General features: G+C 38.5%; 1 protein-coding gene across 2 annotated transcripts; it reads left to right on the top strand.

Moving 5' to 3' along the window:
- The first annotated feature begins 243 nt into the window (after window positions 1–243).
- On the top strand, window positions 244–27,002 carry fubp3 (far upstream element (FUSE) binding protein 3). 2 transcript variants are annotated; one of them, XM_028602386.1, is made up of 19 exons: window positions 244–369; window positions 12,087–12,198; window positions 15,179–15,212; window positions 15,985–16,034; window positions 16,192–16,263; window positions 16,751–16,808; window positions 17,031–17,193; window positions 17,955–18,053; window positions 18,237–18,341; window positions 18,455–18,557; window positions 19,028–19,128; window positions 19,394–19,526; window positions 23,155–23,315; window positions 23,577–23,650; window positions 23,782–23,858; window positions 24,240–24,296; window positions 24,578–24,628; window positions 24,788–24,915; window positions 25,536–27,002. In XM_028602386.1, the coding sequence occupies exons 1-19, from the start codon at window positions 274–276 to the stop codon at window positions 25,542–25,544; spliced, it is 1,683 nt and encodes a 560-aa protein (XP_028458187.1). In that variant the 5' UTR covers window positions 244–273; the 3' UTR covers window positions 25,545–27,002. The 2 variants fall into 2 exon arrangements, with proteins under 2 accessions (XP_028458187.1, XP_028458186.1); XM_028602385.1 differs by having other exon boundaries at window positions 23,779–23,858.
- Window positions 27,003–27,795: the final 793 nt, after the last annotated feature.

Genomic DNA, 27,795 nt, shown 5'->3' with positions numbered 1-27,795 from the left:
TATATAAAAATAAAAAAAATATCCTCTTTAGTCATGGTTGCAATGAATTCCCTTTCATTATATGGCAACTATATTTTCGTATGTTATATGGTACAAAAATAAAAAAAAACATCCTCTTTAGTCATGGTTAAGGTGTTTTCCTTGCCTACATCTGTGGTTTTCGATCAACTCGCGAGATCATCTGGCTCGCGGAGCTTTGGCTTGGCACGTGTGCTGTTCTTTTTTTTTTTTTTTTTTTTTTTTTTTAAGTGTGGCTCTCAGCTGCCGAGGCGGATGATGATGATGGCGGAGCTGGTTCAGGGACAGGCCTCGGTGGCTCAGCCCGGAACGAAAGATGACTTCGCAGACACGATACGCCGGGTCAGACAGGTAAAATGCTCTTCAGCGAACACAAGTGTAGTTCTTTCGGACCACAAACAGCGTGTTTGCATGCGGAGCAGGGCGGTACTTTGGTCGCGGCACCCCGGACCCCCTACTACAAACACTCCTCATGTACCCAGCAAGCTAGCAAGCTAACGTTAATTAGCCGAGGCAGCATAGCTGAGAGGACAGATTAGAGTTTACACGAGACAGAAGACGCGTTAAGTAACCGTGTCAAAGCTGCCAAAACGACCACATAAACCATGTTTGACGTGAAACACGAAGGCCTCTTATAATGTCGAAGTTTGTGTAACTTTAGTAAGTTAAGTCGACACACTGCAACCTGTTGTCAAGCCACAGAAGTTGCAGTTAGCTTAGCTTGCTAACTTACTATCACAAGTTTGATACCCTGCAGATTGACCTGCAACGTGACTAAAGCTAACATTTAGTTTAGACATGAATCCTGAACCACCGAGCTGACACGCTGTCATAAAGTTAGCTTTACTATAACCGGCTGTTGCCCCAGTTAAAGACTCAACTGAGAGCTTAATCGGTGATCACATGTAGTCCTACGTTTAGACTCTCCTATTTCCCTTCTTTAACTTAATAAGCTTGTTTATGAAACGTATAGCGTTTTTTTTAATCTTATGATAATAAATGTGAGTAAGCTAGCTAGTAGAGCTTGTGTAAGCTAGCTAGCTAGCGTATGTGGTAATGTGTGTCCTAAAGGTGCTGACACACCAAGAAGATCGTCGGCCGGTGAATGTCTGTCGCCCTAGTTTTAGCGTCCTCTTGCGTGTGTCACTCACCGCCGGCTCTTCTCGGCTTTTTTTTCTCCATACGATTCAACATGTTAAGTTGGTGAGAGGAATCAATTTGATTGTCTGTGCAGCTAAAGCGAATAGTGCAGGAGAAGAAAAACGGAAGTGAGGAAGCAAGCAAACTGAAGTCAGAGAGGGCACACACATGTGATGTATTATAAGGCACACATGGAAGGCTCTTGTCATTTTCCATCTTACCTGATCAATCCAATAAACATAGGGTTGTCAAAAGGTTCGAACTATTGGACTATCTATTTTTCTCAAATTATGTCCATAATAGGGTAAAAGTACGAGATAACAATACGTAACTATCTATGTAGGTATATTTAGTTCAATATACACATGTCTTTTAATAGCTCTACATACCTACACACATTACAAAATAAAGATATGATTATGTCCTATACCATAACACTTAATTAAAAGACTGTAGACCTCTCTTTCTCTGTCCTTCTGCACCGTGGTTGGTGCTAGACTGAGAACTGATGCCCCAAGTAAACTAGCCAGCCGGCGGGCCCCCCGCTACATTAGTAAAATTTAACAATGTTTAATTCGCACACTCTTCTCACATGGTAGGAAAGCACATTGCTATGGCCAGATGAGTGACAATTCTCAATTTCTCAATTCATATCATTTTTGCATTGGTGATTTTCCTTTGGGGCTGGCTAAAACCTCTTTGGGGGGTGCCAACAATTCTGCAATGCTGATCTATCCGGTGTTTGCCGTCGTCCTGACGGAGAGTGAAGCAGGGACTGTTGGCTCTGTGCTGCTGCTGGCTGATTCAGGACAGCAAATGCTGTTTTGTTATATGTATCACAGGAATGATTTTTATATATATCCGGTTTACCTTTTTTTGAATGACAAATACGTTACTGCTGCCATGGAGAGGTATTTCCTCTCACACAGGCGTAGAACGTACATGCTAGTTGGCTATCGATTTTAATCTTTGCGATGTGTTCAAGTGAAACATTTTTGCCAAAACACAGGCATTGTGGGGAGATGCCACAGTCGGCCTTTGTTGCCACTAGTTCTTTGCCTTCTGCTTGGTGTGTCTGCTCCATAACAGGCAGCGTTGGAGTAAAGCCATTTAATGTAACGTCATCTGTTCAAATAAGCCCCCCTCCACTCCTCCTGTTGAGCACACTTGAATTTTTCCATTGCTGCCTGGAAAATAAACAGAAAAATATCATTTAAAATTCAATCTGCAGTTCTGTTCTCATGTTTCCCTGATATTGCTTAGTTTCAGGTGGTGACTGTAGCAGAAATGGTCACTCTAGTTTGGCTACGATTGTCAAAAGTAGAGCTGTAATAAAAGATTAGTATACCACTGACTGCTGTTAATAGTGTGTAAATTGGACTTTAGTCATAGAGCTACCAGTTGAGCTTTCACCTATGTAGATTATAACCTAGATATTAAGTGTCCCTGCATGTTTCAAGCCATAATTCATACAATATGTGCACAAATATCTTTTATAACAGATAGTTTATGCTCATTGATAATGCTCATCAGTAAATTTGGAAATATAGGTACTATTTTTATTTTTTTAAATACACCCAGATACAAACTTGACATCTCACTGTCCATCAGTATGTGTCATGATGCATCCACTTTGTCACATGTATGCTGACACGGTGTTCACAAGGTCTCAGATCATAACAAAAAGCTGCTACCAGAGGAGGAATGTTTAACGTTGGCCTCTCAGCAGTAGCAAATAAGTTAAGATTTAATTGTGGGCATCTACTTCACTCTTGCATCCTTAATTGCAGAAGGCCATATATACTGACATTTATCAAAGATAAACTTCTAAATGAATCACATATTGGCCCTCATTAAAAGCTAGGCCTATGTATTTCTGCCAAATTGTTTGTGGCTGATGTTACATTGTGGATTTTAACATGCAAGTGCTTTATAGGAAAGGGAAGTCATCTTGTTTTGCGTGTTGTTATTATTAGGGATGCACCGATCCGACTTTTTCAGTCCCGATACCGATGCCAGGGCTTTGTGTATCTGTCGATACCGATCCGATACCATTGCTGAATTAATAATAAACTGTATACATTCCACCTTATACCTTCCTTCCACCATGTGGAAGAGACTAAAGCCACCAGACCTTCCTAACTAAACATTACTTTCCTAACTAAGACAAAATAACATGGATGTAATGTATTGAATTTTTATTTATTTGTTATTTAAAAAACAATTGTACATTCAAATCGAAAATATAATGTAATCAAACTTTTTAAAATAAATAACAATAACGGGCCTTCAATAATGAGCCACCTTTTTTATATAGGTTTATAATGGCTTATTCTACTGTCAGGAGTATATAGTATATCACAAAAACATGTTAATGTCATCATGTTTACTAAAAGCTTTGACTACTAAAGGGTTTGGCTCCACGGCATTATACAATAACTTTATATGAAGGAGAATCCATAAAACAGTTACAGAATGGATTATGGATTGTGTTCATAACGTTGCTCCGCTGCATGCTTGAAGTGACATGTCTTTAACGTTAGCACAGTAATATTAGCACGGCGGAGTAACGTTAAGTTAACGTTAGAGCGACAGGCAACAACAGTGGCTAAATTATGTCCGTTGTATGTATCATATGTTTTTTTTTTTTTTTCTGTTCTTGAATGTGCAGTACCGACCGGAGCCTCTCCCATCTTAACATGCTACCTGGCTAGCTAGCTAGGCTAGCAGCTATAATGTTACCCATTAACGTTGGGTCGTGTAGCTACATTTGTAAATGTAAAATTATTAGTGTTAGAAACTGTTTGTCACAAATTGTTATATGCTATGGTGTTTTATCCTTTTAAAGAGAGTTAGTTGTGGGTTATTAATTGTTACTACCATGAGTGAGAAGGGTACGCAGTTAACGGGCTCGGTGCTGTGACGGAGAGAAAAAAAACAAAAAACTGGATCGGCCCCTGGATCTGTTCATTTTTCCGATCCCTGATCCAGCTAATTTTTCAATATCGGGGCCGATATCCGATCCTAATATCGGATCGGTGCACCCCTAGTTATTATGACATCAACGTGGCAAAAGTCTGAGAGATGGGAGGTGGAGGCCTTGTTTCTTTACACTGATGTGTGGGTTCCCACAGATGCAGTTATAGCAGTCACCGGATTCTCCTTACTCTCCCTACATCCAGTGAGAGCGACTGACATTTAAATCTTTAAGATGCATGAGCTGAAATTGCTTTATTCCAATTTCATGTTAAAGGTGCAATATGTAATATTGTATGTAATACTGGCAGCTAGCGGTTAAAATAGTTACTGCACTACCAATTCAAAATACTGGAGTCGTCTCCCCCGCCCCCTCCGGCCCAGACTCGAAGTTCACGGGGGTTGCTACCTTGCCGACAGAACACACTTCATTGGCTTAGAAATACGGCAACAATCGCTAAACACACTGCAAAATCACATTCCTCTCTTTCCGTTTTACAGCCCCCCTCTCGTGGTTTAAACTAACTCACCATTGTCGGCTCCAGGCGCTGAACTACAATTTGTAAACAGCCATGGGCTGCTTGCCTGGTCCTCCCGGTAACGTTAACAGTTAGCAGGGTTAGCATGGCGGCGTTAGCCAGGACCAGTCGGGATCACTTTACTGGCTGTCTCAATTGTTTTTGCAAGTAACCAACTCGGGTACTCTAGCTATATAATTCCATATGAGTACACAAATGTTGAAATGACAAAAAATGCCCATCCTAGCTGTGATAAATTAGCCTGAAGCTAATGCTTACCTGTTCAGGAGAAAATAAGCCAACTCTGCGTCCTTTTGGGCTCCAAGCTGTCTCCTGTCTCTTTCAAATACAACTCCAATATTCACCAGGGGGTTGTTACGTCTCTGGTCACGCAACTGTTAGAAACATGCTGTTTTCTTTTTTTTATGTCATGTAGAATCTATCTCCGTTGATCCTGTTTGTTTGTTTGCTGCTTTTATGGCTGTACTACCGTTACAGCTGTAGCGCGCTGGGTTTACGTTTTTACAGGTATATCTGGCAACCCGGCCTGCCTGTCAAACTGGGCCGTTGATAACAACACACAGACCAAAACATAAACATAAATTTCGTCACGGAATGTAAATTTCAAAAAGAAAAAATACTGACATTAGCATTGTTGTCAGAAAAGATAGTATTTCAGTTTAACATGTTTCCTTAATATCTGATGAGGCATTGGTGTCATTTTTGGATTTATTACAGTACAAATATTACATATTGGACCTTTTTAACTACTGTTTTTTTTTTTTATTGAACAATTATCAGAGCAGGGTCAAACAAAGCACATAATTGTGTAAAGGTCCACAATAGTAACTCAAAAGTAACTCATTAGCTATAATCACAAGAAGTTGACCCCTGCAGTAGACCTTTTGATTTTCTAATATTTGCATTCTGCCTCTTGTTTGCCTCTGGTCTTTTTTCTTTTTTTCAAATTATCTGTGTCACTAAATGTACCTACTGTATCTTGGTCTTAAACATAATGATTACCTTAATCCTCTGTAAACTAATACACACACACACACACACACGCACACAAAACCGTTGTGCCACAATGTACAAGATGTTCTTGGACCCTAAATATAAACTATACATACTTGGTTCCCATGTGAGCACATGTCACATGATTTCAGTTGTCTTATTTTTCTGTTTATCTTTTTTTTTTAAACTCATTCACTTAGCAAACATTGCGTTCAAGAAGTGAGTTGGTCTTGGAGGCCAGTCCAGCCCACAGTGGTGTTTACCCAGAGGCCTCAGTTGCCATCGAGAGTTTATACTGTAAGAGACAGTTTGTATTGAGTGTTTTTTTTTTTTTTTTTCACAAAATCCACCAGACTGCATGACAATACTGGACCTGACTGCTGCAGGACTCCTTTGTAGCAAATGTTTATGAGCATGCAAATGCATCTTTCTTTATATGTGGTTGTTTAGGTCATTTGATCCTCTAAGCTGGCAAGACTTCATATATATATTTATACTTGGAGTAGTTTATTATAGAAAAGATTTCTGTTAAGTGTTAGTGACTTATAAACTCATGACACCTACGACCTAGGGTCGGTGGGGGGTTACATAGCCCCCTGCCTGTGACTGGGCACATTTTTTTTAATCTTTTTGCAAAAGCTCAGTTACTAAAACACAAAGCTGGCATTTTAAGATGCATCTACTATTGAGATTGTTTTGGCTTAGTGAGGATGGAGGGCTGACCCAGAGAGAAAAAGAGGCTTTTTTTAAATGGAGCACATTTTTAACATGGATGAAGTGCATTCCAGCAGTCGGTGGTCTTTCAAACTGAGTTGCCATCCGTACATATACATGGGTTTAAATCTTAAGGCCGTTACACACCAGGGGCTTGGCGAATAAGCGAAGGGAAAATGCGAAATAATCGGCTGCGAATATTTTGCATCAAAACTATTCACACCGGCAGCGATGCGAATTTGCGACTTTTCAACAAAAGTTTCGGATATTCGCACCAGCTCATCTACCATGTTGGTGGGACAGTTTGAGTTCCGTCTAGGGACGCTGCTGAAGAGAGAGAAATAGTGACAGGAGAGGACAGTTAACGTGTAGCGGTGAATATATCAAGTGGTCGGTCTTACAGCAGCTAGAGTCTGCAGTTTAAGCACAAATAAATGCTGCAGCTCCTCAAAATCACCAGAGGTCTTGTTTGCCGAATGGACTGATGGGTGGATTAGCTCCCTAGAGTCCAGCCCTGTGTGTAAAGTTGTGATTTTTGTTTTGTTTTTTGTTGTTGGTATACTTACAAAAATTATTTTTAATTTCGGGGAGACTAAAATGACTCCTTACCAAAAAAGGCTCAGGATGCTGCAAATGTTGGTATAATATGAAAATGGCTGGTGGATTTAAGACAAAAAATAATAATTTATTGAATGAATCAAACTTAAACCTATGTGTCAGTGGCTTGTTGACCTTGTTAGTTAATTTCCTATCCTGGCCTGGGCTGGGACACACATTCATACGTTTTGATAAAGTAACGTTACTTAATGAATTTTAACTTTATCATTGCACTTATAATAACGAGCGTAGCTGTCCTCAATTTATGTCATTGTGTACTCATCTCCGGTTTTTCCTGCATCCACCTTGTGTGTGCGATTAGTTGTCAACTCTTAAATTAATCGCCAACTATTTTGATAATCAATTTGTCGGGTTGAGTAATTTTTTAAGACAATTAACGATTAATCAAGAAAAAAATCAACAGATTAATAGTCTATGAAAATAATCATTAGTTTCAGCCCTAATTGAAACGGCAGCAGCTTTCAGCGACTTTAAAGTAAAAAATTGTTACAGCGTACATTGATGTTAAAATGTATACAGGTTGGCAGGATGGTCTTTTGCTGTACGTTTTTTGTTGGTAAACGTGAGATGTTCGAGTTACACATGTCTCGCACGTATTCATATCCGAAACAAGGAAATGAATTTGGTGATGTATATGTGTTACGTCCATAGGGGTAAGCCTTGCTTCAGAACTCGAACCTCCTATGGCGCCATTTTGATGCTACAAAACAATCACCTCCTGTTAGCATTCCACTGACTGCCATTCATATTGACGTCACTTTGACAGCGAATAACTTTACATCTGAAGCGTTTAAAGACTCTATTTGTCCATTGTTTATTTCTAAAGAAACACGACCATGTATAAAAGGTTCCATTACCTTGTACCTCACGTTATGGCTCCATAGCAGACGTTTTTGTAAAAATAGGCTAACGATTGTGTCATAACCAAGCGACTTACTGTCGCATAGTAGAGGAATTACCGTATAGTACAGGAGAAGCTCACAGGCAGTTTCGACTCCCATTAACCATTTAAGTTTAATTACTAATGTTAACTAGCATTTTAGTTAGCAATTATTAGCCTGTGCCTATGTTATCTCCTTACATATACCTATGCCCTCTGTCTCTGCAAGATTCGGAATGATTGAGATTTCTCTTGGCACAGCTACCAGAAAACTTACAACTTTCAGACATGTTGCTTACGTCGCATTTACGTCGTCTCTCTCATGGAGGCTGCGCAGTAACGCTCAGCGCTCACCGGAAAAGTGCTTCTAATATCCTTCACTGGTCTCAATCCAGAGCAACGGGATCTGTTGGTCCAGTTTATATACGGTCTATGGTTACGTCTACCAGTTGTCACTCCCGCTTGGTCAGTGGCTCTCAGAGTCACATACTGACGCAAAGTCTGGCACGTGCGAATGCTGTGATTGATTGACTCTGGTTATTAGTCAAATTTGCGGTAAAGTTGCGGTGATTGGTCAAAATTGCGAGTCGCACCAAATTCACGGTGATGGGTTGCATTTGCGTGAATTGTTGCAATCGCGTCATCGCAAAATCCTGTAGTGACTCATTTATTGAGCTTCCTTTTTGCGAAATAGTGAATTTAATATCCTCTGGAAATCATATGTCTAGGGTTTTTATTGTGAAAGGTAAAAAACGGAAAGAGTCTCTGGTAAACGCTGCATTAACAAGGTTGAAAGGAGTAGTAAAGTTTTCTGTCTGTGCAGTCTGTGGTTGGGACCGCAGCCTCCGTGTTTTATTATGATCCTCATAAGTAAACAACACAACGTGATTGGTTGATGTCTTCATTTGCGTCGCGAAAGATCAGAAAACTCTACCTTGTTTCGAAAAAAAAATTACGTCGTGGCGGAAATGGTTCGAAAATATATGACATGCAAATTAATTGCACGAAAAAAAAAGTCCCCGGTGTGTGTAAAGGCCTTCAATGTTCATAATAAACGTTGTGTATACTGACAGATTTTTCATTTAAAAAAAAAAAAACAGCAACCCCACACCTGCTGCCTTTTCTGCCTCCTTATTTTCATTTCTCCCCTCTCACTTCCACTGGTGGGCTCCGAAGTAGATAATCATTACTGAAGCTGATGGAAGACTCTAATTGCCAACACTATATTTTCATATTGTGAAAGAAATTCCAGTCAGGCACAGATGTCAATTTTGTGTAATTTTCTGAAATGCTATACTTTTGTATGGAAGCAGAGGTGGCAGATTATCGGGTGGTGGAAAATGCTGTTGGCGCTCTCGTGCACCGTAACTGAAGATTTAAATGTCCATCACTGCAGAACACGAGTACCTACTTTTTAGGTTGGCAAGTGGATGATTTGGAAAGTAGACATAGATTGTTTTTTAGCTAAGCTGTAATGTAAACAGGGCTTGACATTAACTTTTTGAGGCACTTGTCCTTTGGACAAGTACATTTACGTTTCACTTGTCCGTGCACAAAAGTCTGAGTAAAGAGTCATCATTTTATAAAAAAAAAATTGTTTTGCTAATGCATGCATATAATATAATAATGCAAACCGTTGAAAGCATCCAAACACTATCCGCATTAATAAAATTCTCCATAGTACAAAGTAATATGTTGCACGCCAGTGTGCAGAAGTTAATATATTGAGATTCTAAGTTAGTATTTTAAAGGTTTGTCATTACTTTCAGATTCCTAGTCAATATTCTAAGTTACTAAGTCAATATATTGAGATACTAAGTCGATACTTTGAGATTTTGAGTCAATTTATTGAGATTGTAAGTCAATATTTTAAATGTTCTCATTGGTTTGAGATTCTTAGTCAATATTTTGGGATAAGTCAACATATTGAGATACTAAGTCAGTATTTTGAGATAAGTCAATATATTGAAATACTAAGTCAATATATTGAGATTCTAAATCAATATTTTACATGTTCTCAATACTTTGAGATTCTTAGTTTATATTCTGAGATACTAAGTCAATATTTTGACCAGACGTAGTGGTGACTTAAACTTGAACTTGTACTATATCTAACACCGGCAGGTTCACCGTGCTTTCATGCTGCATTGCTTACAGAGAATGAGCTGAACAGCGGGCTGGGTCTAACGTTAGCGGCCCGCTGACCGACTACCGCTGGGTCCGCTGCCCGGGATTGCGGGGGGGAAAATGTATCGTTTCAAATCGGTAACATAGACGTAATGAGTGGCACATAACGTGAACTAACATGGCATTTTATTTTGTTTGAGTTTTAACTTGTCCAGTGGGGCAAGTAAATTTCCACTTGCCCTACAAAAAATCCACTTGTCGCGGACGAGCCTTAATGTCGAGCCCTGGTAAACGAGTGCACTCTTCTTGAATTTATATCCGAGGATTGGATGCTTTCCATCGCTATAGGAGAAACGAGTAGAAAAAAAGTGTGTCCGCGGTGGCCAGACATGTACAGGCCAGTGACTGTTCCCTGGCCTAATCGCGTATTGATTGTTCCGCAAAAGTAAACACTGACTAAAGGTTTAATAATATGGTTCTTGCATGATATGACTAGGGTAAGTTAGTACTGCTGTTGTTAAGGTCGATAGAAACAATATGCAATATAAACCTACGATAGAGGTTTTAATTATATTGCACTGTTGAGATAATGCATGTTGATGACGCAATCTACCGTGTGTGTGTTGATGACGCAATCTACCGTGTGTGTGTGTGTGTGTGTGTGTGTGTGTGTGTGTGTGTGTGTGTGTGTGTGTGTGTGTGTGTGTGTGTGTAAGTAAACTTTTATACTTGAAACATTTTCTTTAGTTGACATATGTGCCTTATTATCTTTTTATAAAAAAAAAAAAAAAATTGTGCTTCATTTTGCACTTTATTATGTTTTCATTTGAAGTATATGTGCACTACACTTGGAAGAATTTTCTTTATTTAAAATAGCCCTGCCTATACTGGAAGTATTTCCCTAATTCACAGTATCCGTTCCTTTTATTAACAAGACACCAGTTTTCACTTCATTAAGAGAACAAAATGTTTAAAACCAAATGGTTACATTAGGCTACAGGTAAGAAACTTTGTTTGAAATATGTTTTTAAGTATCTGTGTCTGTTCCTTAACTAAGAAGACACCAGTTTTTCCTGTTCTCTGCATCTTGGGTGACATTTAAGACCAAAAGACTTAAACTAACTAAGTGTGGTGCCTTTTTAGAATGGTTTGCACTAAAGGAAAGAAACACAATACTTTAAGTTTTTTCTTTGGTAAAGTCTCTGCAACTAGTGTACTTGAATTTTATTTATCTGCAACATTATGTTGTGTAATTAGTTTTGCACAATAAATGTTTACTACATATTACGTTTCTTTCTCTTTAAAAAAAAAAAAAATATATATATATATATATATATATATATATATATATATATATATATATATATATATATATATATATATATATATATATATATATATATATATATATATATATATATATTAGCAGTTTGGCTTTCCTTAGGTTCTATGTAACCTGTTCTGAAATTGTTCTGTTATAATTTATATATCGTTATCGCAAGAGGCTGCAATGGATTTCGCAATATGGATTTTAGGCCATGTCGCCCATCCCTAGGCTACACTTGATTTAAGAGCTGGGAAGGTATTTTTTGTCATTGTTTTAGGTAGCAGTCATACCGGTCGTAACTTTTTGGCAACTTGTCTACTGGCAAATCCAGTCTTGTTGAGGAATTGACGTGTGCTGTGGTGATCTGTGTCATTTGTCAGTGAAAGCATAACAAAATGAGTTTAGTCAGTGAGAGCTGGCACATGACGGATGTTTCAAGGAAAGCACCAGCGTCTGTAGTCTCAACAAGAACTGTAGCAGACTGCTTCAAGCTGCTGTAGTAATGTACAAAGTGCAGTTTTCTGCTGCTGACAAATAAATGGCACCCTGCAACAGATTACTTTGTCAAGGCCCAACTTCACAGCAAATTTGACACCTTTTAGCAAGAAGAAAATCAAGTTTATAAATTTTTTATTTTTTTTTTTCATGAAGGGTGGTCTTGGAAAAGAAGTGTATGTTCAAAGAGATAAGAGAATTTCATTGCATATCCACTTTTCACCCTTATTCCATCTGTCTTACTGTTATGTGTCTCCAGATGGCAGCCAAGATGGGAGGAGACCAGATGCCCAACATGAACAGTTCCCCTCCAGTCATAGACCCCTCTCTCTATGGTTTTGGAGGCCAAAAACGTTCACTAGACAATGGAGGTAAGCTTTCAGTATACGTGCATACAAGATTCAAGATGTTTGTCACTCTGGTTATACAAGTACAATCGTGTCAAATACGTTTGTTGGGAAGCTCCATTAAAGAAGAATCATGGGTGCATGTCTGCAGAATATTGCTAATACTGCTTTAGCTTTTATCCTGCATAACATGTGGGCACCTTTTGTGAAAACACCATCCTGCTACATAAAAGCTCTGTTTAATCCCTCACTGTAGAAAAGTGGCCGTCTTCTGACTGTTCAAACTGTGCGATTCCTTTTTGTTTTATAGGCTTTGCTCCAACCACCCTCGTTTCACTTCATTATCCAATCTGACATGTTGCCATTTCTGTTTGGGAAAGGTTATTTTGCCCTAACCAATCAGTAGCAAGTGACCTACCAGTGTGTCTACCAATATATAAGTTTCAGTTTTCAGACACAAGCTACAACAGTGGTTGTTTGGAGCAGTTACCTTTTTTTTATTTATTTTTTAATGTTTCATGCAGATTAAAGAAATGTGCCAATTTTAAGTTTATTTCTCTAACTTAACATACAACCTACAGTTGTGATCTCAGCCACACTTGGTCACACTTGGTCATAATCGCAGCTATTTTTCTGGCTCTGGCAGATAAAGATGACTACCCTTTCTTAATCTTGCCTACAAAGTTCTGATTGGTTGTGGAAACAGCCCGCTGATCACAAAACCACACCTATTTCATTCGGAACAGAAATCTAACATGCAGCCATTAAAACTGAGGTCTTGAACCAAGCTACTATAAAGTTGTGAAAATGTCTTGCACATGTAACCATACTAGGATCAACCATACTATATATGATATAATTGGGTTATTAATTGTAAGTATTTTCAAGTGGTTCATACAAATATTACACACAGGCCTAACCTAAATTGAGGCCCCCACTGGCATATTGTGTGGCTGAGTACAATGAGGGAAAAAGCAGAGTAGAAACTTGGAGGCATATCTACTAAGTAACATTTGTATTTGATACAATATTTTATGAAGAAAATTCCTTTTGGCGACCACTTGACAGATTGTTGTGTTAATTTATTCATGTAAGCCCAAACAGTAAAATGATATTACTAGACATTAACGAACATTTAGACTGAAAATGACTCTGGAAGGATTATCAGATGCCAAAACGCTGCACAGTAATTGATAATTCTTTTTACAGATCAGAAAGTTATCACGCAGGTAAATCATTGCTGGCAAAAGTTGAGCCAGGCTCAACTTCTAATGGCTAATGGTCTGAACATGGCTCATCTCATAATTTATGGACCTTTTCATACATTCTCACACAGGGGATTTTGTGCAGATTAAAGACAATACAATTAGTAAAACTTAAAGTATAACAACGTAACAATAACAAATATTTGGCTAATGAAAACATTTCTTCAGTGAGGACTGTCACCGTGTTGCTGGTAAACAACTTTTTGTTCTTAGAAAACTTTCCTACTTGCAATCATAAACTTTACCTATAAACTAAATTAAATAACAAATCAGTGCGAGGATTGTACAAGAAAGTGGAAAAGTATGCCAAACGGCTAGTCTTCCCCACATAATAAACGTGCCGCCCAGTCACTTTAAATGATAATGCAGTTTGACTTTAAAGTAGTATGTGGATTATCTTTTGTAAAAGTTTCTGTTTAAACTCAGTGTTAACTTTCCAAACAAACGTGTTGAGTGCATTTATTTGCTCATAAAATATTTGCAAAGTTGTTATTTTTATTTATTTTTTATTTCTAAATTTGCAAAGTTTAGATTGTTTACTTGATAGCGGTCCTCTTTCCTGCCTTTGTGGTTCATTGCTGTTTGTTTGTGCATTACCCCTAAATGTAGATCAGGAGTACCTGGAAGTATGAAACCATTGGCAAAAATGTGTTGCTCACTCATGTGCCTACCTGAGATAAAAATAAATAAATAAAAAAAACTCATTAAAACATTGCTCAATAGCATTACTAGTGGTCAGCAACTCCACAAGGCACATTTTTAAGCTTAACTTTACCTTTAGTGAGGGATAACAAACCTCAACAAATGCAATCTGAATTGAGAATCATAGTTTTGTGTTTTCATGTTTGTATGTAGTAATAAGTATCTGATACTGCAGTGTAGTGAAAAAATTGTCTCACATAAAGATTTGATCCATTTCATATCCATGAAGTGGAAACCCTAGTCATTTATCCCGTCCTCCTTATCTTGTTAGTGTTGTTTGTATGATAGTTCAGCCCAGAATGCATGGATAGATAAATTATATGCCATTCTGGTTTAGGTTTGTTTGACGTACTGTTTGCAACAATTTGTTCTCAGTTTTTCTCTTTTCAAGGTTGTCCTGGCATATAGGGAAAATAACCGAACTTTGTATTGCTGCAGTTAACTCTCAGCATTTAGTTATCAAATGTACAAGTATACAAATGGGCTCAAGGCATTCCCGTTTTATCTTACGGTCTTGTCCCTGTATGAATTTTCTACACCTCCTGTTTTATATTCATAGCTGTTCCATTCTTAAGCGTTTAACCCTGGGGCATTTCCAGAAGAAGTGAAATCAGTTCAAATGACCATAAAATTGATTTCAAGTTGCTAGATATCAACTCAGGTGTTCACGTCCATGGCACCACATCCTCCACTGACCCTGCAGGACCTTTGCATGGTGCTACCTGTCAAAATCCAATTCAGGACCAGCAGCCACTGACCCGGCTGCTGCCTCTCTTTTCTGAACGGCTCTGATTGAAACACTCCCTCAAACATTCACCAGCCTGATTACCATGCTGGTGAAAGCCCCCCGCTGTGGGTCAGACACGAAGGATTGGCAGGACCATATCCATCTGCACCTGTCCCCTTCAGCCATGACTCATTTTGGTGCTTCGTCACTTTCACAGATTCACAGTTTCAAATATATATTTTTTTTTTAACCATGATCTCAGATAATTTCTCACATGTTAAATGATTTGCTTTCCTCTCACTTTTCTCAGTAGGGAACCACCTTGGTGCAATGGTACATCAAAGGTGAGCAGAGAAAACTCCTTTCAGTTTCTGTTCATTTTAATGCACTTGGATGTATTCCTAGTATTTACTCTGTGCCTCACTTAAGTAGTTTTGAGATCACTTATTCTGTATTTTACTTAACAGCCTTATTTTTTGCAAATAACAACTTGCTTTTCATTTGCAGACCATTTCGTTGATCAGTCATCAAAATGTATATCTATGAAATAACAAAAGTTAAAAAAAATCTTTTTAAAAACGATTCTAGTGCAACGGAGTATAAGTTGACATTCAAATCACTTACTTTGTCCATCCAACAGTCCCAAATCAAAATATTTTACTATGATAAAAATCATTTAAAAAAAAAAAAAAAAACACACACTTAAGAAGCTGGAACCAACAAATGTTTGGCATTTTTGCTTAAAAATTTGTCAAAAATTCTAGAACTGAAATTGTAAGTCAATAAGTTAATTAACAGTAAATACATCTGCAACAATTTTGATCTGTTAAAGGGAATGTAGATATTTGCTGGGTTTCGTCTTCTTAAATGATAGTAAACTGAATATTTCTGGGTTTTAGATTTCAAAATAAAACTGCAATCTGAATAACTCAACCTGGGCTCATTTTTAAATATTACTGACATTTTATAGACAAACGCTACATGAAATAATTAACATAACCATTAGTTGCAGCCCTAGTACACAAGTTAGTTTAGAGAAAAGGTATTTTTAGATGTTTCTTGCTTTTATTTCCATTGATCAGCCAGAGTTATTGATCATGTCCTAATCTCTTCTAGGGCTCTTGCTACGGAAGACTTCAAAGTGCCTGATAAGATGGTGGGATTTAGTAAGTAGCCCTTTAGTTTGTTGTAGTCTGTATTCATGTTTTACATGTAATCATCAGTATTGACATTCTACTCAGTTTTTGGGTCACTGCTTAAGGCCCCTGTCTAAATTTTAAAAAAGGCTTAAAAACTGGCCTTTTCTCTCCCCCTCTTCTGTAGTCATTGGAAAAGGAGGAGAGCAGATCTCAAGAATTCAGATGGAATCAGGTTGTAAGATCCAGATTGCTTCAGGTAAATTCTAACTAAACACATGCTCTAAGCCCTCTGTTTCTACTTGATTTTAAGTGTGAATTTTAAAGAAATCCATTGTCTCCTTAGAGGCCAGAAACAAGTTTTAATGAGGCATTAACCACAAACTGAAATTGGCAGTAGAATCCGGGGCCTTTTAAAGACTGATTGATTGATTGATTGATTGTATTTCTCTGAATGTGCAGACATGTTTGGCAATAGTAAATTATCACAAAGATTTTCAGACTTTTTACTATTCCAACTTTCAAAATTAAAATTCATGACATTTTATAGAATGGTTTGACTTTTTATTATTATATACAATTAAACCCTTTTGCATTAAACCTCTTATATTTTCCCCTTTGATACCAACAGCCAAGATAACATCACTCACATTAAGTTTGTGTGTGAAAAAAAGAACATTTAAGTATACTGTTGACTACTCATTCTTGTGTATCTAAATGTGTAGTATATTTTTATTTTGTCACAGAAAGTGGAGGCATGTTGGACAGGCCCTGCACGCTGACTGGGAGCCCAGAGAACATTGAGTAAGTCTCACCTTTCAACTTTGACAGATTTACTGAAAGTGTGCCCTATTGTTGTGACACGGAGGGCATGAACTCAAATCTCTTTTCACATCTCCCCTAATCATTCACTAAATCACCTGAACACCTCTTTCAAATTTGACAAAGAAAACTGTGACACAGAAGTGTTTTTGTTTATAGTCTGTAACTGTGGTGACAAATGTCTTTCTTGCTCCACCTCCACAGTCAGGCCAAGAGGCTGTTAAGTGAGATTGTGGAGCAGTGTCGGTATGGTCCAGGCTTCCACGGTGACATGGATGGCAACAGTTCGATCCAACAGATTCTTATCCCCGCCAACAAAGTCGGCCTTGTCATCGGCAAAGGAGGAGAGACCATCAAACAACTGCAGGTCTGGTAGTAAAAAGCACTGAATGTATAGCAGTTAAAGTAAAATTGTGCATTTGACAACTGTACTTTTCTAGTCTGCCCTTATTCTTTCTGTTAAACATTTGATGCACCATCCTTGTTGACATGCAGACTGCACTGTACACAGCTCTACAATTGTCAGCTGGTGAAACCTTGTTCTGAATTGGAACCGGCTACAAATTAGTAAGAACCTGGTTCTTTTATCTGTACTTGAATAAACCAGGGAGTCAGATAAGCAGATCAGAAAATATGGTTTTGGTGTAATTTATGGTCTACTTACTGTGTTGGTGTTTGCAGGCGGGAGCTCTAGGGATGTCAAGATCACGTCTTTTTAAGCCCGATCCGAAAATGAGAAGCTGCTACCGGAATGTTTAAATGTTTTATGCACTGATGAGATGAGAGATAACAGGTTTATTTCCCTCGGCGGAGGTGGACAAAACTGAGTACAATAAAAAGATCAGAGTGATTGCGTTTATTTTAGCATATACGATTGTATAAAATATGCCTGTATCTGCCAGTTGCGGCTTTGTACACTCCTAGATGGCTCCTCACCGCATACGCACCCTAAGATTTAACATAATTTCACATCCTAAAAACCTGTATTTTGAGATGTGGCAGAATGTCCTCCTTTTTAGAGCGAATAGTGTTTTGGGCCCCAGGTGTGTGTGTGTGTGTGTGTGTGTGTGTGTGTGTGTGTGTGTGTGTGTGTGTGTGTGTTGCCTCTGTCTGATTGTACCCCTGCAGGAGAGAACAGGAGTGCAGATGATAATGATTCAGGATGACCCCATGCCCACTGGGGCAGACAAGCCCCTGAGAATCACTGGGGATCCCCACAAAGTGCAGGTCGGTGCAGCTAGCTTTCCGGTTTACTCTCAATTTTACACATTTTATGCCTTCAGTGTTCCATTCAAACATTTGAAAACCTTGTTTTTATTGAGAATTTCAGCTGGACATTTGTTATGCTTCACATTCTTTGTTAAAATGCTTCTTCTTTTTTTAAATAAATACTTTCAATATACTTTAAAGCAAGCCCGTGAACTTGTGGTAAAGCTCATCCGGGACAAGGACCAAGGAGACTTCAGGGTTGGAAGGACAGACTTTGGATCCAAAATGGGGGGAAGCAGTCTGGATGCAAGTATTTCTTTCCTGCTTTTTAAATGCTGTACAGCTAAGAATTTTATTTATCTACATAAAAGAATATTTGTTATCTTTTCTGAACTCTTCTCTCTATCCTCATCGTCCAGGTGGTTGTGCCCAGATTTGCTGTCGGCATAATCATCGGCAGGAACGGAGAGATGATCAAGAAGATTCAGAATGATGCGGGAGTCAGGATCCAGTTTAAACAAGGTAAGAAGATAAAACACAACCTAATGTAAGCAATCAAGTAAAGTAGAAATGTGTAATCTCTAAAGCTGGTTATCCTGTTAATCTTGAAACGCAACAGCATGTATCGTGCACAAAAAACAGATGTGTCGATTGTTTGTTTGTTTGGGAATAGAAACCATTTTGACGTTTCTCGCCTCGTCCGTCTTGGTGGGAGTACTTGAAGGCTGATCTAAAATGTTGAATGATTGAGCTCCAGGCAGCTTTACAATCATCAGAATTCATACAGATATTTATTCATTTTTTCCTTATTCTTTTTCCTAATTCACAACCCCCTCGAGCTGTAAAATTCAAACCTGCAAGCAACTATAGAAATATCACCAGCCTTTTGCTCCTTTACTTAATGACTTGTATTTAAAGTACTCAAAAGTAAATATGTTTGTAATCTTAGAGCCGTTAAAGACCTTTTTGTGTCCCTTGTATTTGTCATCCAGATGATGGAGTCAGTCCTGACAGAGTAGCTCAGGTGATGGGCCAGCCCGACCACTGCCATCATGCAGTCCACCTCATCAATGAACTGGTTCACACTGCTCAGGTTTGTGTTTCTGCTTTGTCCCTTAATCACTCCACTCAATTAGTTTTTATTTTAAAAACAGAGCAGTGATAAGTATTGCTAAGACTAATTGTTAATTATGAAAATAATGCAACCCAACAAAGCTATTACTTTTTTTATTTTTTTTTATATGGATTCAAAGGAGAGTGCCATGGTTAAACGAAAATGTCTGAATTGGAAGCAATTTAGGGAGCCTTAAACCTTTCCAGAAAACTGTTTTTAAAAAGTCCTGGTTTCCTTCCTGTAGGAGCGAGATGGGTTTGGCGGAGGTGTGATGGGACGTCGAGGGCGAAGTGACTCTAACATGGGAGGCTCTGGAGGTCTGCAGGAGGTGACCTATGCAGTACCTGCTGACAAGTGCGGACTAGTGATTGGCAAAGGTAAGCAACATGTTTTTGATTTATTTAAACACTTGTTGTTGCTGTAAGCACTTTACTGAACCGTTTTGTTTGTGCTTTGTATGTATAGCTAAGGCTTTTTTGCTCATTTAAAAGTTGCTGGGAAGTGGTGCGTGTGCTTGGTTTAATCGCTTTCTTGCTGTCTAAGAAACGCATTAGAGTCCATCAATATGAACAGTCTTAATAAGAGTATATCCCACTCACCAGACTGCCTTTTCCCTTTTAATAACTGAATGCTGTTTGGTGTTCTGTCGCTGCGTGAAACTGATGAGAAGAAGGGGGTGAGTGACCACCCTTCTATTCTCTCTCCAGGGCTCATGTATACAGCACAAGTGGCATTCATTGGCTTCACTAAGGGCTTAATGACGGGGATAATGCGTGTAATGTGACATTAATTGTTAAAGGTGCATAATAACAGCCCTCAATCATGTGGAAGGCTGCCTGGCATCTAATGAGGGTCTTTCAGCCCAATAGAGTGCAGCGAGGGAATGAATAGGAGGAATTAGCTTATTGGCTATTCATGCCCACTCTATTGCCAGCTATTTAAAAGTCATTGACCATTGCATTGGAAAGAGCTTGTGAGTGTGTGTGTGTGTGCGTGCAATTGTGGGTGGGTTCGGAGTGGGCCTCTTTACCTAAGATAAAAACATGGCAATAGAAATGTCAAGTGTCTTTTGTGCATGTAGTGGTGCGAGGGAAACAAATAAACCTGGGCGTTGCGTCCTCTTTCTGTGCATTAGCATATGAAGTGGGCCAATATGGTGGAGATGGCGGTGGGTCTGGGTGCTGTCAGCCGTCCCTTAAAGGGTGCTGTGATTAATATCTTTACGATGCCATATGCAGCCCATTGCCCCTCTGTTTTGACCCCCTACACACACACACACACAGACACACACAGCTTGATGAATCAAGCCACCCACCAGTGCAAGAGCCGTGACAAGCATCCTTTAACTTTACACATGAATTTTGACCTAAAAATATGTGCGTAAACTCAAGGGTTCACTTACTAGGTTTTCCAGAGCTTTAGGTCACATCTCACAGTGGAGATCAGCTCAACTGAATGTTGAAATTTTCTTGTTTGAAAGCTCTGGAAAAAGTGGATAGTAGAGTTTGGAACATAGATTTCTTAGTCAAACTACTGCCTCCTAAGGTCAAGAATGAACTTTTACACTATACCCATGATTTAAAAAAATTATCTTAGATCTAACCTAACATTAGCTAAACTTGGTTTCTCATGTATCTGTACTGATCTATCCCTTTTTAGATAAGTACATTTTCTTTCTTCCATTACTACTGAAACATTGGAACTAAATGATCTTGCAATGTTAAACATAAACTGATATGCAAAGAGAATACACTGCAAGTTCGGCCAAAATTCTCCTGCCCAACTTCTCCTGTCCAAATGTTGAAGTGTACTTGGACAACAGATGGAACCCTGAGTTGCGAAGTTTTTCTCTGTGCATGCGTGGCTTTTCTTTGGTTTTGCTCCAACATGCAGGTTAAGTAGATTGGTGACTAATAACCGCCCGTAGGTGTAAATGTGAGCGTGAATGGTTTTCCTTCCTATGTCAGCCCTGTGATTGACTGGCGACCTGTTCAGGATTTTCCTCGCATCTCGCCCAATGACAGCTGGGATTTGCTCCAGCCCCCTGCAACCCTCTAAAGGCTAAGTGGATAGATGGGTGGATTGACGATTAATCAACAGGGTACAAGACAGAGCGAGCTTATAAGAGCACCTTATTAACACAGTGAAATGTATACAAACTAGACAATCTGATATAGTTATTGGAGTTTATCTAAAAAAAAAAACAATAAGGGGGAACCAAATTTATCCTTGAGGTCAAATGTAATTCTCTCACTGTCGAGGGTAGTGAACATGTCTTATTTATATATATATATATTATTTATTAATAAATTAAAAAAAAATATATATATATATATATATATATATATATATATATATATATATATATATATATATATATATATATATATATATATATATATATTTTTTTTTTTTTTTTTTAATTTATTTTGATATGTTATGAAAAATACTCTTTACAACAATGATTTCAACCACTACTGCACACGCCTATTTTGTTGTAAAGCTGATGTCATATTAGTACATTCACAAGTTACATTCTGGTAATTTTATTTTCCCTTGAGGCTTGAGAGTTTCTTCCCCACCAGCAGCTAACCAGTCCATTGGCTTTGACTTGAATGGAGTCACCAGTTGCACTTTTGTATCCCCTCCTTTTCTCCAGCTCACTAAACCAGTCTCATTAATAAGGCCCGTATTATCTGCCCTCACTACAGCCCAGTCCATGAAATGAATAGTCAGGGTCTTCATTGCTCTCTGCTGTCTGACTAGAAGAGCTCATAATGGCTTCATTAAGGCAGAAGTTTCATTTGGTTGACAATGGGTTAATGGCCCATGTGCAGTCTGTTGGCAGCAAGGAATAGGCTATGGGAGGAGGAGAGGTTTTTGATGAGCGTTTTCATTCGGAGGTCAGCCAGGGTCATTCGAGTGTCAGCCACAAGTGAACAAATGTGTAATTGATGTTGGGACAGCCCTGGTGTCCCCCCGGGAAGCACCCTCAGCCTTTTTCGTTCAGATGGGTATTGTGGAGGGGGGGTGGCGTCTATATTCCCCCCGTTCACTCCCTCCTCTCATCACAGAGGACAACACAGAGTCAAGAATGAAAAGGGTAAAAGAGACAAACGATATCCCAGAAGGAGGATACGCTTCAATTTTGGCCCTTTTCTCCTGCTAGCGATGTTTAATTTCTCCCTGCTGGTATAATTGCTCTCCCCACACGTCGGGAAGCTGGCATGTGATGCAGCGGAGGGGGAGGTGTGCAGGAGATGTCTCGTTTTTGTTTCCTGATTTTGCATGGATGTTACCACAGAATGGTAGATAAGTGGTGAGACACAAGCCAGAGTCTTGATAAGGTAGCACTATCACACTACTTTAAGTGAGTCTGTGTGATTCCAATGAAAGGAAGTCTGGCTTAGTGCTGCATTCATATCATATGGGATGGATGGGGGGAAAAAGTCAGTAATGACTTGCAAGCGTTCACGTCTTCGGACAACTCAAGACATTTGTATGGTTACAGAAAATCTGCATTGGACCACTTTCCTACGTCTGCGGACAGCAGAGAACCTGCAAGGTCTCCTTTGTCTACGAATGGGGAGAGTGTCCTGTCCGCGTGGCATTTAAAAAAAAAAACGCACATACAGCTTTAATAACTTCAACATTTTGTTCACACCAGGGGTAAAGATAATTCAGCAGAGGCAGGGATATATAGACCAGGAGGGGGGAAATCCCACGTAAAAGTAAAAAATGTGCCATTTTCACCAGTTCCTGGTTCTAAAATGTGAGGATTTGTTGTACTGTTTTTTTTTTTTTTTTTTTTCTTGTCATCGTTAACCAAAGTTTTGGATAGTTGGTCAGTCAAGACAAAAAATGTGAGGACGTCACCTTGGGCTCTGGGATAACCTTTCTGTATTTTCGTACATTTCTTAGACGGAGAAAATAGTCTGCAGCTGAATCAATAAAAATTTGTTGCAGCCCCATTTAAATATTCCTTATATCTTGCTTCTTTGCCAGGTGGAGAAACCATCAAGAACATCAAAGAGCAGTCTCGCGCCCACGTGGAGCTACAGAGAAACCCGCCGCCCAACACAGACCCCAACGTGCGCATCTTCTCCATCCGAGGCACCCCTCAGCAGTTGGAAAAGGCCCGCCAGCTGATCGATGAGAGAATTGGGGTAGGTGGTCTGGCTCGGTCCCAAAACACTATTGTCTGGCCTGATATTCATGAGCGCACATGTCAATGTGGAGAGCTGCTGGGCTTCTGTGGTCCTGGTGGCCAGCAGGATGTCACCAGAGGTTAAACATAAAGAATCCATCAAATGGACTTAATGGAGTGCATCAGCGCCTGGCCCTGCCCTCTGACCTTGCCTGTTGGCTCCCTTTTTAAACACAAGTGTGGTCTCTCACTCACCTCCTCTTCCCTTTCTCTGCTCTAGGGCCCAGGAATAGGGGGCAACAGCAGCTTCGGTATGAATCCCTACAACCAAGGACCAACCACTCCTCCTCAACAGTAAGCCTCATGTCACATTTTTATGTATTACAAGTCAAACGCGTACTGATAAAGTGTAATACAGTGTCTTCAGTAGACACTACTTGTCAAGTTTATTGCTCACATTGAATTGTCTGTTTATTTTGCATAAGTGGGGCTCAGACTTTCATGACAGGAGGATGGGGCACAACTTTTCAAATATGGCAGCCTCAAGGCCAACAGGACCACAGTAAGTAAAATGAACTATTGTAGCTGCTAAAGCTACATAACTAGATTTTAATATAAAAATGCAAAAGAAAAATCAAGAAATCTGATCCTTTCCCAGCAAGATAATTTTGGTCAATGAGAGAACAAAGCTATGTAAACAAAATAAATTTTAAATTTGGTTCTGAAAGCACAGCCAGGGAGTTTTGTAGTGCTGCAGTGTATTCAAAGTTTTCAGCGGGCCGGGGTGAGATGGTCGCGCTCCCTGTGGCTAACCACCGCTTTCCTGTACGGACAGATTTTAAATTGGCTGTCGATGGAAATCATTAGGAAACGGATGAGAGCAAAAGAGGAAAAGCAAAGCCCACTCTGTAACTCTAGTGGTGTTATCTGTGTCTGGTTTCAGGTCACAATGGATCCCAGACGGGCCAGATGGACTGGGAGCAGTATTATAAAAAGCTAGGCAAGAGAGACATATTTTGTTTTAATGTCCACTTTATTCTACAATCTTGTTTCATAGAAGTTTAAATGTAATTCTTTGTATGTAGATTGTATTGTGTGTTCACACAAGCCTGATGATATCATGGATTTATTTACCATGTTGGAAAGATTCTGAGCATAAATCCTGCTTTTGTGTAAAACCCTGGTCACTAAAACTGTTTAAGAAAAGTCAGAAGGGCAAAGCTGTATTTAAGGTTAGTATTGTAAAAATAACAAAATTGAAACTCTTCGGTTTGTTTTCAGGTCAGCAAAACCAAGCTCAGAGCACTGCTCCTGAATACAACAAAGCTTGGGGTGAGTATTTGTGGAAGTATTTTATTATAAAAACAAACCGATTTTAAAGTTTAAACTCAAAGCTGCAGATGTGACTTCATGTTCTTGATTCCTGCTCTACTGTTATTTACTGTCTCTTCCCCCCCCCCCTCCCCTCCCCTCCCCTCCCCTCCTCTTCAGGCCAGACAGCTGGCCCTGCATCTCAGCAGACCTCTAATCCTGACTACAACGCCTGGGTTGACTTCTACAGACAGCCGATGGCCTACTTCAACCAGGGCGCACAGCAGACACAAGCCCCGGGCCTTCAGGTGAGAACCAACTGCCTCAATGTTTACACACCTTTGTTCACAGTACAGATCAATCAAGGTAAGGCTGGTATTTTTTCTTTTTGTCAGCAAATCTCATAAAAGACCAAGTAATGTCTGTTTCTCAGTACTTTCTGACTTTGGCTCTCAGCTCTAAGACCATTGTTCCTGCTGAAGATGTAAACCTTTAAATACAGCCCACAAATGTATAGTTTCATTTTAGAAAAAGGCTCAGTCACTTAAACCGCTTTTTCAAGTTTTACTTAAACAAGAGTAGAGATGAAACTGGTTAGTTGACCAACAGAAAATGAATCAGCAACTACTTTTGATAATCACTTAATCAGAGTAATTTCCAAACAAAAGTGCCAAACATTTGCTAGGTCAGGATTTGCTGCTTTTCACAGAATAAGTCCCAAAGTGTGGCTCATTGATGCGTCTTTAATAGTTTTGGGGGTAACATTGGAGCTCTATGGCACCCTTACTTATTGGATTTGTTGACAGTAAGAAAATGTGAAAATATCACCAGACTTTTCCTTTTAAACTCCAAACAAATGTCAGTGGAATGAATCAGCTGTGATGTGGGAGATGTGAGAAATGGTGAACAAACTGGTTTTATTCTCCAGGATCATTAAGAGAAGACGCCCAGGTGAAAGACTTGAATCACTGAGGATGAAAACAACCCTTTTTTAACAGAGGGGGTTCTGGATTTGCAACGCCTTGAAGACTTTTTTTCTTAGTGAGAAACACTAGCTGTAGAATGACTTATATGATAAAGTAATATTTCTAAAAATCAGGAACCGTTATTTGTTACTAAATGCTTGTGTACACTGTTATTTTGGATAGACAGTATCGGGGATCCCTTTTTGGACTTGAGAGAGCTGCTTGTTTTTCTATGTTTTCCTGTCTTTGACTCAGATTGTACCGCCAAAATGAACCCAAGAGTTGTAACATTTCAAAAGGCAATATGATCTATTTTTTCTAGTTATGTTGAAATGAACCCATGATTATGTGCTTAGCAGTCTTGAATACCATTTGTCCTATGTCATAAGATGTTTAAAAGGGTGTGTTAAAATGTTTTCTTTTACATAATTCAGTGAAATGAAACTGTGATGTTTTGTTACAGGAAATGTATTTTTGTTACAAGGTTTAAAAACATGGATTAATGTCAGCCAGTGGCAATAGTTCTAATTGAATCCCTGTTGTGCATTGTATGCTGTTTTTCATTGTCATTTTATTGTACTCTGGTTTAAAAGAAAAAAAAGGTGCAATATCTTATTTCACTTTTGAAACAAAGATGGGTTCTCTAATATTTTGACACTTTTAACTTGTAGTTTTAAGATGTTTTTTTTTTTTTTTTTTTTTTTTTATATAAATGGAAATGTCATGGATAATTTATTAGAATTATCTGGTATGATAGGATTTAGGGGGATGTTGCAAATAGCTTTTTTGCCTTTGCTACCTTGTAAATCTGTATATATGCTCATATATTTGACTGTTAATTTAAAATATATATGTTTCATATATATATACTTATATAAAAAAATCTTTTTTTCCTGTGATCAGTGTTGCAGGAAAATTGTCCCTCTTTTTCTGTTCTGTTTTCATACTGAAAATGTTCAAAGATTGTAATTGTGTAATTTGAAATTTGATGTTGCATCTTGTTATGAAGAAAAATAAGTGGTAGATTTTTGTGTATGTTCTGTACCTGAACTATTCAAGACTGCTAAGCCTCTGTACTTCTACCTGTGTAATAATTAATATAGTATTTTTATGTTTTAAGTATTATGATTAAAAAAAAAAAAACTCTTATTTGGTACCTCCCAGTTCACCAACGCCCCACTGAGCCCTCGCTGTGGACTCAGTGGGGCGTTGGACTCAGTCCATGCTAATAACTTTTTAATTCATTTTTTATTTTTGTGTGATCTAATATAAATGGTATAAATGATGCATCATTATGAAAAACATGATTCTGGTATTAACTTCATTTCTTAATGAAAAGGGATATAATTTCAAAATGTCTAATTATGGTGTTTGTTTTTTTTCTCCCTATGTGTACAGTTAACAATGTATTAAAAACATTCAGACTACCATTATTGTGTACTGTTAAGCTGATTTTCTGTTTCATGACATCATAAACCTTTTGTATGTTCTTTGCTCTATTCTGATACTTGGTGTTAAATATTCTGATAAACCTTGCAATGATACATAGAGGATATATAGGTCTACTGTATGTTTTATAAGCAGAACATCTATATTTTCTAGTCGTTTGCCAGTTCTCACATTCAAATAAATTTTCCGCAAGCCTCTCTTGTGGTTGATATAAACTATCGTAAGTTCTTAATATTAACTGCAGCACTTTTCCACAGCTACATTTTGCAATCAGTTATTTTAAAGCAATAGCACATGAAGTAATTGTTTGTGGTTTATTTTAAGGGAAAAGTTGTATTTTAATCAGCCACTTAGAATATTCGGACTAAGAAAAGTGTTGAAATTGTGCCATGTGTAGTGAAAAGAAAAAAAATAATAGCAACTGTCAACTTGCCCCAAATGACATTTTCTCTTAACACCTGATTTTTATGGGAGATTTTGGTATATGAGCAAAATCTTTAATATAACACCTGTGTGGTATCAGCATCCATATCTGGACCGGTTTCTCTACAGCCTGATACAATATCATACATACTCAATCGGGTGAGGTTTCCGGTGTGATGACAATTCAAAGTTGACTCCTCCTTTTATTTTATTCAAACTGACTGGTGTTTCATGTTTTGGCTACTGCAAAATTGGGTTAGTTTGTCAGAATATGGTTTCATGACAAATTTCAATCTTTGCCTTGCTCAGTAGTAGCAGATTTCCTACACTGTCTTGTGGCTCCCTATGACA

The sequence above is a fragment of the Perca flavescens genome, chromosome 16 (assembly GCF_004354835.1).
Source record: "Perca flavescens isolate YP-PL-M2 chromosome 16, PFLA_1.0, whole genome shotgun sequence".
NCBI classification, from domain to species: domain Eukaryota; kingdom Metazoa; phylum Chordata; class Actinopteri; order Perciformes; family Percidae; genus Perca; species Perca flavescens.
The sequence above is the reverse complement of the archived record's forward strand: the minus strand, read 5'-3'. Positions and strand labels throughout refer to the sequence as shown.

Bases quoted from the DNA above. Each gene is read 5' to 3' on its own strand.
- fubp3 (XM_028602385.1), top strand. From the start codon at position 274: ATGATGATGATGGCGGAGCTGGTTCAGGGACAGGCCTCGGTGGCTCAG. The intron at 16,264-16,750 runs GTAAATTCTAAC...ATTTTGTCACAG, and splicing joins TAAGATCCAGATTGCTTCAG to AAAGTGGAGGCATGTTGGAC. The intron at 24,297-24,577 runs GCAAGAGAGACA...GTTTGTTTTCAG, and splicing joins GCAGTATTATAAAAAGCTAG to GTCAGCAAAACCAAGCTCAG.